The sequence below is a fragment of the Pholcus phalangioides genome, unplaced genomic scaffold (assembly GCF_987345545.1).
Source record: "Pholcus phalangioides strain wild (caught in Gottingen) unplaced genomic scaffold, Ppha-v1.0 ptg000015l_1, whole genome shotgun sequence".
NCBI classification, from domain to species: domain Eukaryota; kingdom Metazoa; phylum Arthropoda; class Arachnida; order Araneae; family Pholcidae; genus Pholcus; species Pholcus phalangioides.
In genome coordinates this window covers 72,787,793-72,802,353 of record NW_028301608.1, presented here as the reverse complement: position 1 = coordinate 72,802,353, position 14,561 = coordinate 72,787,793, and the positions used below count along the sequence as shown (strand labels likewise).

General features: G+C 30.9%; 1 protein-coding gene across 2 annotated transcripts in view; it reads left to right on the top strand.

The window, feature by feature from the left end:
- Nucleotides 1-14,561, top strand: part of Grasp65 (Golgi reassembly-stacking protein 2) — a 525,443-nt gene that overhangs the window by 109,659 nt on the left and 401,223 nt on the right. For both annotated transcript variants that reach the window (XM_089244269.1, XM_089244268.1), the window contains exon 5: nt 2,998-3,128. In XM_089244269.1, coding sequence (XP_089100395.1) covers nt 2,998-3,128 — 131 coding nt within the window. The remainder of the gene's footprint in view (nt 1-2,997; nt 3,129-14,561) is intronic.

The following is a 14,561-nucleotide window of genomic DNA, read 5'->3' as shown; positions in this document are numbered from 1 at the left end:
AGCCTCAGCAATGGCTTTCAAAATATTTACTTTAGTTATAGTGGGGTTACCCAACAATGTGTGTCAGACATGTTTATGCATTTACAATGGTTTGTCACTTTCAGTCTATGGATAAAATCTGGGCAGGTATTATAGCTAGTAAGAATAGATTTTTTTCCTCCTTCACATTGTACCTTATTTTATGAAAAAATCTTTTAGTATGTGACAATCATGTTCACCTTGAATGACATAGTATAAAGAGCATACACACGGTTCTCTCCATTTTTGTGTATGTTTTAAGAATATCGCAACCCATGAATTTTGCAGCCTGGTACAACCGCACCTTTCACACCTGCTACCTTGCTCACCAAGTTGGCCTATGAACGACCAAGGTATTACCGAGGGCAGTGGTTTTACCTTTTGTACATTCAAGGACATCCTAGCATGCCAGTAAACAAAACAATGCTGGAAGTAACAATTTGTTATTAAGCATTTCTTACCAAAGCATTGCATATAGATGCAAAACAGGAATTTTCAAAAATAGTTTTGTTTTAGGTTGTGATATTAGCTATTTTTTGAGAAAACCACTAAAAGCTTTTTCCCTCTGCTTCAATCAAAGGGATCGTTGAAAATTACATTGCATTGTTTAGTTTGAGAACCCCCTGATCTAGGGGATGAGTTGAAGGGGAAAGACTTAGTTCTAATTATGGAATAAGGCACCAGTCTAATAACATTTAATAGTCTAGGGTAAAAATATGAGACAACTATGAAATTTAAGGAGGGAAGGAACGGACTGTTGTCAAGGACATTCCAGTTGACAACTGTCATCGACCAAAGTTGGATTACTTCTCTTCCACTTTTACTTGTGGAGAGTATTCGTAATCAACCCAGAGGCTGGCATCTCTGTAAACCACATGATGTCCTGAGGGCACTCACATCCAACTGAGGGTAGGACTTTTCCTCCCTACATTAATGAGTTATTTTTATAATCCTTTCAGACCTAAGCATTCATTTTTATGAATGTTTTAGATGTTTTCACATTTTTGATACTCAAAGAATGCATTAAATATATAAATATGTTGTCAACCCTTTATATTTTTTTTCAAATTTTCATTATTTTATTTATTTATTTTTTGTGAAGAAATACTTCGTTCAAATTTTTTTTTAGCCAAAATGATGCTGGATATATTTATTTTCACATACAATTTTTTTCTAGAATTTTATTGTTAAATTTTATGCATAACAAATCACACTACTTCCTTTCTCCTGTAAGCCATCTTACTTCCTGAGTTCAAGTTTCAGTGCTGCTTTCTGATGAAAGCCCCCAAAGTTCATATTCACCATGTGTGTGTAACTGAAAACTTACACAATCCTTTGATTCTGGGCTTCACCCCCTGAGATCAAAAGAAAAAAATTTCTGCAGTGCAAACAAGCAACCCACGCATTTTTGCATGCAGGGTCTGAAAGGGTTATTGATGGCTTCATAAAGCCCAAAAGGAAAGTCATAAAGCCCCTTCATAAAGTCTATAATCCTGAAATCTGTTCAAATTAACATCGTGTTTTCATAAAACATTTGTTTCTTGGGAAAAAAAATAACTTTTGCTCAGGAGTTGAAATTAAGTAAGAGTTGCAGAACCAGTGAATTATTATTGATTAGCATCTCATGAAGCTTTTTTTATTCAGACTATGACGTAAGGATTCAGGTATAAAATCGTGCCCAGTCTGCAAAAAGGGCAGATGCTGCACCAGCCATGAAATTTCGAGCACCCAGCTTGAAATAGCATTTCTAAATACTCTAGCTTCTCTAAAATCTGCATATATCGATATACATATCAACCAAACAATTTCTGTTTGATCTCAATTCTTAATGATCGAATAAAAAGTTTTCACATGATTATAATTTGATAATCACTACCAATTCAGCAATTGTGTTGTGATTACTTGAATTTAAGAAATGTGTATTTTTCACACAAAAAAATGTGAAAGTTGGTGTGTTACTGTATTTCTTCATAGACGACAGACTTCCACTTTGGCCAACTGCTAGAGTCCAGAATGCTGGCTTGGAAGATAAGAATTCTAGACAGACTAACTTTCAACATTTGCAGAGGTTGATTCGATTCCTGGACTGTAACCTACATCTACTGCACAATAAAACGCGAGCTGCGATTAAGGGGAAGACATTCGCTCTCGGAAGACCCGTCTTACAAGCCAACAAGAGAAGTAACATGGTTACCTATTAAAAAGTATAACTTACGGCCAAGAAGAAAAACATCGGGTGTTTCACCGACACCTAATAATCAATATAATGTACACCCAAGAAGACAAGTGTCAACTTTTTCATCCTTTTCCGGCAGGTGTGAATGAAATAGAGATGCCGACCATATAGACGTCAATGTATATCTTATTACAGCTTGATTGATTAGATTGGTATATACTAGATTGGATAAACTGAATTCCAGATTCTATCACATACAAGACAGAATTATTCTTCGATTATTTACATAAGGACTATTACGATTACGGACTGATTATCTTTAACAATTTTTACTCCAGATTCTTTATTGTATATATGTATATCGTTGTTTGTTATTTTCACATAAATTAATAAATTTCCGGATGCACCATCCTCCGGGAAAGCTTTGATATCTCTCTGAGATGGAAAGCGGGGTGTGTCTGGTCCTTCAATGTTCAATGTATTTCTTTATATTTATTTTTATTGATGATTGCTGCTTTCATATTGTTGTATCAGTGCCATGGGTTTCCTGTCTCACCAGTATATCTGTGTGTTACATCGGCAGCATCAACTTTCATCTATATACTCTGCAGTGATCTTTTGCATACATCTAAATAATTTGTTTTCATAATCAAACTCATTCATAATTGATGCGCTAACTCTTCCATATGGTTATTTGTCAATCAAATGTAAACTGTTCAATTTTCACTTGATCTTAATAACAGAAAACACATAAAATGATTGCATAGAACGAATCATGTGAAATGCTATTTTTGCTCTTTTAGTCAGAAGATCTATTTACTTTAATTGATGCTCATGAAGAGAAAGCCTTGACACTTTATATATATAATGCAGCCAGTGATGTGTGTAGAGAAGTTGTCATTATACCCAATAAGAATTGGGGGGGTGAAGGAAGGTAAGCATGTGCTTATATTGGTTATATTGGTATTTTTTTATTTTCTGTCTTTTTTTCTTTATTTTTTGGAAGACTTTCAGCTGCATGTCTTTATGGTATTCCACTTTGTCTCAAGTAAACTTTTGACAAACTGTTTCAGATCAGTGCTATGACACATTTAGGGCAGAGGCATACACTCTTGGGGGAAGAAACACACAAGTTGGGGGGGGGGGAGTACACATAGCAATAGGATTAGAGAGAGAATTTTCAAAGACAAAGTGAGACACAAAATTGAATGTATGAAAATGTATTGAACCTATGCATGGACATCACGGAAAACTTATGCGTGTACATACTATATTCGCTTAAAAGTGTCATGTTTGTTTTTGTGCAATGTTTGAACATCTCGAAAACTGCTGGACAGATGAAATTACAATAAATTAACGAAAATATATAAGTATCCTATAATCCATCGTAGTCCAACAGGATTGGCAACGTTTTGCCATAGATGGTAAAAACCACCCCGGTACAACCACCCTTGAGACAACCATAATATCCTTTATGGGCATTGTATCATGTGTATATAATGTTTATAATTTTTGTGATCATGTTTTTAATTGGGTTGCTGTATTTTTGAAATATATGACATCCATATTTGTTATGGGCATCTTTTTCTCAGCCACCTCATTGGGCATTTTGTCTGTTGTGCTCTTGTATTTGTATAAAACTAGATTTTTCCCCATTTCTGGCAAATGGCAAAAACTGATTTTCTCTTCCATTTGTGCATCTGAGGCATCTAAAGTTTTTGTCATTGCTGGGAAAAACTGCAGTAAAAATGTCCTGACAAAAATTGCTTTTTGCCAAGCATAGAAAATTTATACTTCCCACATTTATTAATATCTAGTATAAAAAATTTTTGCACATTAAAAAAATTTGTTACAAATTTTATTGTATTGAATTTTACTTTGCATGAAATTTTAATCATCGAAAATTTGTTTCATTCAATTTTACCAAAAAAATTGTTTAAACCTCATTAACTCTAGTTTAAGAATTCTATATTGAAATGAAATCTATGCTTATTGACTTTATTAATAAGCATAGATTTCATATTTATTTCAAAGGAGGAGTATATAAATTCTGTTTTACAAAAGCATTTAAAACATCTAATACCCGATCAGTCAGGGTTGGACAGTTTCTTCTGAACCAGAAAAACCATGGAAAAAAAACCATATTTTTATATATATCAATATTCATAATGTGCATTTGCACAGAATTTCATTCAGAATCTGAAAAACTAATCCATATTTCTGTAATTTGTTGGTGAAACTAGAAATTTCCTTAAATCTGTCCAAATTTTCATGTTTTAAAATCCCAAGGGCCGGTACTGTGAATTTTTCAAAAAAACTTTCTTCAACCTATTGAAAATACATAGTGTGCATTTTGTATAGACTTTCATTTGGAACATGAAAAACTAATCCATATTCATTTGTTCAAAGAAGGAGAAATTTCCATAAATCTGTCCAAATTTTCATGTTTTGAAATCCCAAAAGCCAGTACTGTGAATTTTTCAAAAAAACTTTCTTCAACCTGTAAGACATACAGACGATGTTATAAATTGCAAGGGCCGGTTCTGTCAATTTTGCAAAAAAACTATTTTCAAGCTATTCAAAATTCAAAATGTGCATTTTGTAGAGAATTTCATTTCGAATGAGGAAAACTAATCCATATTTCTCTCATTTGTTCATAGACGGAGAAATTTCCACAAATCTTTCCAAATTTTCATGTTTCAAAATCATAAGGGCCGGTACTGTCAATTTTGCAAAAAAACTATTTTCATGCTATTCAAAATTCAAAATGTGCATTTTGTAGAGAATTTCATTTCGAATAAGGAAAACTAATCCATATTTCTGTCATTTGTTCATAGACGCAGACATTTCCACAAATCTGTCCAAATTTTCATGTTTTAAAATTGCAAGGGCCGGTACTGTCAATTTTGCAAAAAAACTATTTTCATGCTATTCAAAATTCAAAATGTGCATTTTGTAGAGAATTTCATTTCGAATAAGGAAAACTAATCTATATTTCTGTCATTTGTTCATAGACGGAGAAATTTCCACAAATCTGCCCAAATTTTTATGTTTCAAAATCCTAAGGGCCGGTACTGTCAATTTTGCAAAAAAACTATTTTCATGCTATTCAAAATTCATAATGTGCATTATGTAGAGAATTTCATTTCGAATAAGGAAAACTAATCCATATTTCTGTCATTTGTTCATAGACGCAGAAATTTCCTCAAATCTGTCCAAATTTTTATGTTTTAAAATTGCAAGGGCCGGTACTGTCAATTTTGCAAAAAAAACTATTTTCATGCTATTCAAAATTCATAATGTGCATTTTGTAGAGAATTTCGTTTCGAATAAGGAAAACTAATCCATATTTCTCTAATTTGTTCATAGACGGAGATATTTCCACAAATCTTTCCAAATTTTCATGTTTCAAAATCCTAAGGGCCGGTACTGTCAATTTTGCAAAAAAACTAATCCATATTTCTGTCATTTGTTCATAGACTGAGAAATATCCACAAATCTGTCCAAATTTTTGTTTTAAAATTGCGAGGGCCGGTACTGTCAATTTTGCAAAAAAACTATTTTCAAGCTATTCAAAATTCAAAATGTGCATTTTGGAGAGAATTTCATTTCGAATAAGGAAAACTAATCCATAATTCTGTCATTTGTTCATAGACTGAGAAATTTCCACAAATCTGTCCAAATTTTTATGTTTTAAAATTGCAAGGGCCGGTACTGTCAATTTTGCAAAAAAAACTATTTTCATGCTATTCAAAATTCATAATGTGCATTTTGTAGAGAATTTCATTTCGAATGAGGAAAACTAATCCATATTTCTCTCATTTGTTCATAGACGGAGAAATTTCCACAAATCTTTCCAAATTTTCATGTTTCAAAATCCAAAGGGCCGGTACTGTCAATTTTGCAAAAAAACTATTTTCATGCTATTCAAAATTCATAATGTGCATTATGTAGAGAATTTCATTTCGAATAAGGAAAACTAATCCATATTTCTGTCATTTGTTCATAGACGCAGAAATTTCCACAAATCTGTCCAAATTTTTATGTTTTAAAATTGCAAGGGCCGGTACTGTCAATTTTGCAAAAAAACTATTTTCATGCTATTCAAAATTCAAAATGTGCATTTTGTAGAGAATTTCATTTCGAATAAGGAAAACTAATCCATATTTCTGTCATTTGTTCATAGACTGAGAAATTTCCACAAATCTGTCCAAATTTTTATGTTTTAAAATTGCAAGGGCCGGTACTGTCAATTTTGCAAAAAAACTATTTTCATGGTATTCAAAATTCATAATGTGCATTTTGTAGAGAATTTCATTTCAAATAAGGAAAACTATTCCATATTTCTGTCATTTGTTCATAGACGCAGAAATTTCCACAAATCTGTCCAAAGTTTTATGTTTTAAAATTGCAAGGGCCGGTACTGTCAATTTTGCAAAAAAAACTATTTTCATGCTATTCAAAATTCATAATGTGCATTTTGTAGAGAATTTCGTTTCGAATAAGGAAAACTAATCCATATTTCTGTCATTTGTTCATAGACTGAGAAATTTCCACAAATCTTTCCAAATTTTCATGTTTCAAAATCCTAAGGGCCGGTACTGTCAATTTTGCAAAAAAACTATTTTCATGCTATTCAAAATTCATAATGTGCATTTTGTAGAGAATTTCGTTTCGAATAAGGAAAACTAATCCATATTTCTCTAATTTGTTCATAGACGGAGATATTTCCACAAATCTTTCCAAATTTTCATGTTTCAAAATCCTAAGGGCCGGTACTGTCAATTTTGCAAAAAAACTAATCCATATTTCTGTCATTTGTTCATAGACTGAGAAATATCCACAAATCTGTCCAAATTTTTGTTTTAAAATTGCGAGGGCCGGTACTGTCAATTTTGCAAAAAAACTATTTTCAAGCTATTCAAAATTCAAAATGTGCATTTTGTAGAGAATTTCATTTCAAATAAGGAAAACTATTCCATATTTCTGTCATTTGTTCATAGACGCAGAAATTTCCACAAATCTGTCCAAATTTTTATGTTTTAAAATTGCAAGGGCCGGTACTGTCAATTTTGCAAAAAAACTATTTTCATGCTATTCAAAATTCATAATGTGCATTTTGTAGAGAATTTCATTTCGAATGAGGAAAACTAATCCATATTTCTCTAATTTGTTCATAGACGGAGATATTTCCACAAATCTTTCCAAATTTTCATGTTTAAATATCCTAAGGGCCGGTACTGTCAATTTTGCAAAAAAACTATTTTCATGCTATTCAAAATTCAAAATGTGCATTTTGTAGAGAATTTCATTTCGAATAAGGAAAACTAATCCATATTTCTGTCATTTGTTCATAGACTGAGAAATTTTCACAAATCTGTCGAAACTTTTATGTTTTAAAATTGCAAGGGCCGGTACTGTCAATTTTGCAAAAAAACTATTTTCATGCTATTCAAAATTCAAAATGTGCATTTTGTAGAGAATTTCATTTCAAATAAGGAAAACTATTCCATATTTCTGTCATTTGTTCATAGACGCAGAAATTTCCACAAATCTGTCCAAAGTTTTATGTTTTAAAATTGCAAGGGCCGGTACTGTCAATTTTGCAAAAAAAACTATTTTCATGCTATTCAAAATTCATAATGTGCATTTTGTAGAGAATTTTGTTTCGAATAAGGAAAACTAATCCATATTTCTGTCATTTGTTCATAGACTGAGAAATTTCCACAAATCTGTCCAAATTTTTATGTTTTAAAATTGCAAGGGCCGGTACTGTCAATTTTGCAAAAAAACTATTTTCATGCTATTCAAAATTCATAATGTGCATTTTGTAGAGAATTTCATTTCGAATGAGGAAAACTAATCCATATTTCTCTCATTTCTTCATAGACGGAGAAATTTCCACAAATCTTTCCAAATTTTCATGTTTCAAAATCCTAAGGGCCGGTACTGTCAATTTTGCAAAAAAACTATTTTCATGCTATTCAAAATTCATAATGTGCATTTTGTAGAGAATTTCATTTCGAATGAGGAAAACTAATCCATATTCCTCTCATTTCTTCATAGACGGAGAAATTTCCACAAATCTTTCCAAATTTTCATGTTTCAAAATCCTAAGGGCCGGTTCTGTCAATTTTGCAAAAAAACTATTTTCATGGTATTCAAAATTCATAATGTGCATTTTGTAGAGAATTTCATTTCAAATAAGGAAAACTATTCCATATTTCTGTCATTTGTTCATAGACGCAGAAATTTCCACAAATCTGTCCAAAGTTTTATGTTTTAAAATTGCAAGGGCCGGTACTGTCAATTTTGCAAAAAAAACTATTTTCATGCTATTCAAAATTCATAATGTGCATTTTGTAGAGAATTTCGTTTCGAATAAGGAAAACTAATCCATATTTCTGTCATTTGTTCATAGACTGAGAAATTTCCACAAATCTTTCCAAATTTTCATGTTTCAAAATCCTAAGGGCCGGTACTGTCAATTTTGCAAAAAAACTATTTTCATGCTATTCAAAATTCATAATGTGCATTATGTAGAGAATTTCATTTCGAATGAGAAAAACTAATCCATATTTCTCTAATTTGTTCATAGACGGAGATATTTCCACAAATCTTTCCAAATTTTCATGTTTCAAAATCCTAAGGGCCGGTACTGTCAATTTTGCAAAAAAAGTATTTTCATGGTATTCAAAATTCATAATGTGCATTTTGTAGAGAATTTCATTTCAAATAAGGAAAACTATTCCATATTTCTGTCATTTGTTCATAGACGCAGAAATTTCCACAAATCGGTCCAAATTTTTATGTTTTAAAATTGCAAGGGCCGGTACTGTCAATTTTGCAAAAAAACTATTTTCATGCTATTCAAAATTCAAAATGTGCATTTTGTAGAGAATTTCATTTCGAATAAGGAAAACTAATCCATATTTCTGTCATTTGTTCATAGACATAAATTTCCACAAATCTTTCCAAATTTTCATGTTTCAAAATCCTAAGGGCCGGTACTGTCAATTTTGCAAAAAAAGTATTTTCATGGTATTCAAAATTCATAATGTGCATTTTGTAGAGAATTTCATTTCGAATGAGAAAAACTAATCCATATTTCTCTCATTTGTTCATAGACGCAGAAATTTCCACAAATCGGTCCAAATTTTTATGTTTTAAAATTGCAAGGGCCGGTACTGTCAATTTTTTCAAAAAAACTATTTTCATGCTATTCAAAATTCATAATGTGCATTTTGTAGAGAATTTCATTTCGAATGAGGAAAACTAATCCATATTTCTCTAATTTGTTCATAGACGGAGATATTTCCACAAATCTTTCCAAATTTTCATGTTTCAAAATCCTAAGGGCCGGTACTGTCAATTTTGCAAAAAAACTATTTTCATGCTATTCAAAATTCAAAATGTGCATTTTGTAGAGAATTTCATTTCGAATAACTAAAACTAATCCATATTTCTGTCATTTGTTCATAGACTGAGAAATTTTCACAAATCTGTCGAAATTTTTATGTTTTAAAATTGCAAGGGCCGGTACTGTCAATTTTGCAAAAAAACTATTTTCATGCTATTCAAAATTCAAAATGTGCATTTTGTAGAGAATTTCATTTCGAATAAGGAAAACTAATCCATATTTCTGTCATTTGTTCATAGACGCAGAAATTTCCACAAATCTGTCCAAATTTTCATGTTTTAAAATTGCAAGGGCCGGTACTGTCAATTTTGCAAAAAAACTATTTTCATGCTATTCAAAATTCATAATGTGCATTTTGTAGAGAATTTTGTTTCGAATAAGGAAAACTAATCCATATTCCTCTCATTTCTTCATAGACGGAGAAATTTCCACAAATCTTTCCAAATTTTCATGTTTCAAAATCCTAAGGGCCGGTTCTGTCAATTTTGCAAAAAAACTATTTTCATGGTATTCAAAATTCATAATGTGCATTTTGTAGAGAATTTCATTTCAAATAAGGAAAACTATTCCATATTTCTGTCATTTGTTCATAGACGCAGAAATTTCCACAAATCTGTCCAAAGTTTTATGTTTTAAAATTGCAAGGGCCGGTACTGTCAATTTTGCAAAAAAAACTATTTTCATGCTATTCAAAATTCATAATGTGCATTTTGTAGAGAATTTCGTTTCGAATAAGGAAAACTAATCCATATTTCTGTCATTTGTTCATAGACTGAGAAATTTCCACAAATCTTTCCAAATTTTCATGTTTCAAAATCCTAAGGGCCGGTACTGTCAATTTTGCAAAAAAACTATTTTCATGCTATTCAAAATTCATAATGTGCATTATGTAGAGAATTTCATTTCGAATGAGAAAAACTAATCCATATTTCTCTAATTTGTTCATAGACGGAGATATTTCCACAAATCTTTCCAAATTTTCATGTTTCAAAATCCTAAGGGCCGGTACTGTCAATTTTGCAAAAAAAGTATTTTCATGGTATTCAAAATTCATAATGTGCATTTTGTAGAGAATTTCATTTCAAATAAGGAAAACTATTCCATATTTCTGTCATTTGTTCATAGACGCAGAAATTTCCACAAATCGGTCCAAATTTTCATGTTTCAAAATCCTAAGGGCCGGTACTGTCAATTTTGCAAAAAAAGTATTTTCATGGTATTCAAAATTCATAATGTGCATTTTGTAGAGAATTTCATTTCGAATGAGAAAAACTAATCCATATTTCTCTCATTTGTTCATAGACGCAGAAATTTCCACAAATCGGTCCAAATTTTTATGTTTTAAAATTGCAAGGTCCGGTACTGTCAATTTTTTCAAAAAAACTATTTTCATGCTATTCAAAATTCATAATGTGCATTTTGTAGAGAATTTCATTTCGAATGAGGAAAACTAATCCATATTTCTCTAATTTGTTCATAGACGGAGATATTTCCACAAATCTTTCCAAATTTTCATGTTTCAAAATCCTAAGGGCCGGTACTGTCAATTTTGCAAAAAAACTATTTTCATGCTATTCAAAATTCAAAATGTGCATTTTGTAGAGAATTTCATTTCGAATAACTAAAACTAATCCATATTTCTGTCATTTGTTCATAGACTGAGAAATTTTCACAAATCTGTCGAAATTTTTATGTTTTAAAATTGCAAGGGCCGGTACTGTCAATTTTGCAAAAAAACTATTTTCATGCTATTCAAAATTCAAAATGTGCATTTTGTAGAGAATTTCATTTCGAATAAGGAAAACTAATCCATATTTCTGTCATTTGTTCATAGACGCAGAAATTTCCACAAATCTGTCCAAATTTTCATGTTTTAAAATTGCAAGGGCCGGTACTGTCAATTTTGCAAAAAAACTATTTTCATGCTATTCAAAATTCATAATGTGCATTTTGTAGAGAATTTTGTTTCGAATAAGGAAAACTAATCCATATTCCTCTCATTTCTTCATAGACGGAGAAATTTCCACAAATCTTTCCAAATTTTCATGTTTCAAAATCCTAAGGGCCGGTTCTGTCAATTTTGCAAAAAAACTATTTTCATGGTATTCAAAATTCATAATGTGCATTTTGTAGAGAATTTCATTTCAAATAAGGAAAACTATTCCATATTTCTGTCATTTGTTCATAGACGCAGAAATTTCCACAAATCTGTCCAAAGTTTTATGTTTTAAAATTGCAAGGGCCGGTACTGTCAATTTTGCAAAAAAAACTATTTTCATGCTATTCAAAATTCATAATGTGCATTTTGTAGAGAATTTCGTTTCGAATAAGGAAAACTAATCCATATTTCTGTCATTTGTTCATAGACTGAGAAATTTCCACAAATCTTTCCAAATTTTCATGTTTCAAAATCCTAAGGGCCGGTACTGTCAATTTTGCAAAAAAACTATTTTCATGCTATTCAAAATTCATAATGTGCATTATGTAGAGAATTTCATTTCGAATGAGAAAAACTAATCCATATTTCTCTAATTTGTTCATAGACGGAGATATTTCCACAAATCTTTCCAAATTTTCATGTTTCAAAATCCTAAGGGCCGGTACTGTCAATTTTGCAAAAAAAGTATTTTCATGGTATTCAAAATTCATAATGTGCATTTTGTAGAGAATTTCATTTCGAATGAGAAAAACTAATCCATATTTCTCTCATTTGTTCATAGACGCAGAAATTTCCACAAATCGGTCCAAATTTTTATGTTTTAAAATTGCAAGGTCCGGTACTGTCAATTTTTTCAAAAAAACTATTTTCATGCTATTCAAAATTCATAATGTGCATTTTGTAGAGAATTTCATTTCGAATGAGGAAAACTAATCCATATTTCTCTAATTTGTTCATAGACGGAGATATTTCCACAAATCTTTCCAAATTTTCATGTTTCAAAATCCTAAGGGCCGGTACTGTCAATTTTGCAAAAAAACTATTTTCATGCTATTCAAAATTCAAAATGTGCATTTTGTAGAGAATTTCATTTCGAATAAGGAAAACTAATCCATATTTCTGTCATTTGTTCATAGACTGAGAAATTTTCACAAATCTGTCGAAATTTTTATGTTTTAAAATTGCAAGGGCCGGTACTGTCAATTTTGCAAAAAAACTATTTTCATGCTATTCAAAATTCAAAATGTGCATTTTGTAGAGAATTTCATTTCGAATAAGGAAAACTAATCCATATTTCTGTCATTTGTTCATAGACGCAGAAATTTCCACAAATCTGTCCAAATTTTCATGTTTTAAAATTGCAAGGGCCGGTACTGTCAATTTTGCAAAAAAACTATTTTCATGCTATTCAAAATTCATAATGTGCATTTTGTAGAGAATTTCATTTCGAATGAGGAAAACTAATCCATATTTCTCTCATTTCTTCATAGACGGAGAAATTTCCACAAATCTTTCCAAATTTTCATGTTTTAAAATTGCAAGGGCCGGTACTGTCAATTTTGCAAAAAAACTATTTTCATGCTATTCAAAATTCATAATGTGCATTTTGTAGAGAATTTTGTTTCGAATAAGGAAAACTAATCCATATTCCTCTCATTTCTTCATAGACGGAGAAATTTCCACAAATGTTTCCAAATTTTCATGTTTCAAAATCCTAAGGGCCGGTTCTGTCAATTTTGCAAAAAAACTATTTTCATGGTATTCAAAATTCATAATGTGCATTTTGTAGAGAATTTCATTTCAAATAAGGAAAACTATTCCATATTTCTGTCATTTGTTCATAGACGCAGAAATTTCCACAAATCTGTCCAAAGTTTTATGTTTTAAAATTGCAAGGGCCGGTACTGTCAATTTTGCAAAAAAAACTATTTTCATGCTATTCAAAATTCATAATGTGCATTTTGTAGAGAATTTCGTTTCGAATAAGGAAAACTAATCCATATTTCTGTCATTTGTTCATAGACTGAGAAATTTCCACAAATCTTTCCAAATTTTCATGTTTCAAAATCCTAAGGGCCGGTACTGTCAATTTTGCAAAAAAACTATTTTCATGCTATTCAAAATTCATAATGTGCATTATGTAGAGAATTTCATTTCGAATGAGAAAAACTAATCCATATTTCTCTAATTTGTTCATAGACGGAGATATTTCCACAAATCTTTCCAAATTTTCATGTTTCAAAATCCTAAGGGCCGGTACTGTCAATTTTGCAAAAAAACTATTTTCATGGTATTCAAAATTCATAATGTGCATTTTGTAGAGAATTTCATTTCAAATAAGGAAAACTATTCCATATTTCTGTCATTTGTTCATAGACGCAGAAATTTCCACAAATCGGTCCAAATTTTTATGTTTTAAAATTGCAAGGGCCGGTACTGTCAATTTTGCAAAAAAACTATTTTCATGCTATTCAAAATTCAAAATGTGCATTTTGTAGAGAATTTCATTTCGAATAAGGAAAACTAATCCATATTTCTGTCATTTGTTCATAGACTGAGAAATTTTCACAAATCTGTCGAAACTTTTATGTTTTAAAATTGCAAGGGCCGGTACTGTCAATTTTGCAAAAAAACTATTTTCATGCTATTCAAAATTCAAAATGTGCATTTTGTAGAGAATTTCATTTCAAATAAGGAAAACTATTCCATATTTCTGTCATTTGTTCATAGACGCAGAAATTTCCACAAATCTGTCCAAAGTTTTATGTTTTAAAATTGCAAGGGCCGGTACTGTCAATTTTGCAAAAAAAACTATTTTCATGCTATTCAAAATTCATAATGTGCATTTTGTAGAGAATTTCATTTCGAATGAGGAAAACTAATCCATATTTCTCTCATTTCTTCATAGACGGAGAAATTTCCACAAATCTTTCCAAATTTTCATGTTTCAAAATCCTAAGGGCCGGTACTGTCAATTTTGCAAAAAAACTATTTTCATGCTATTCAAA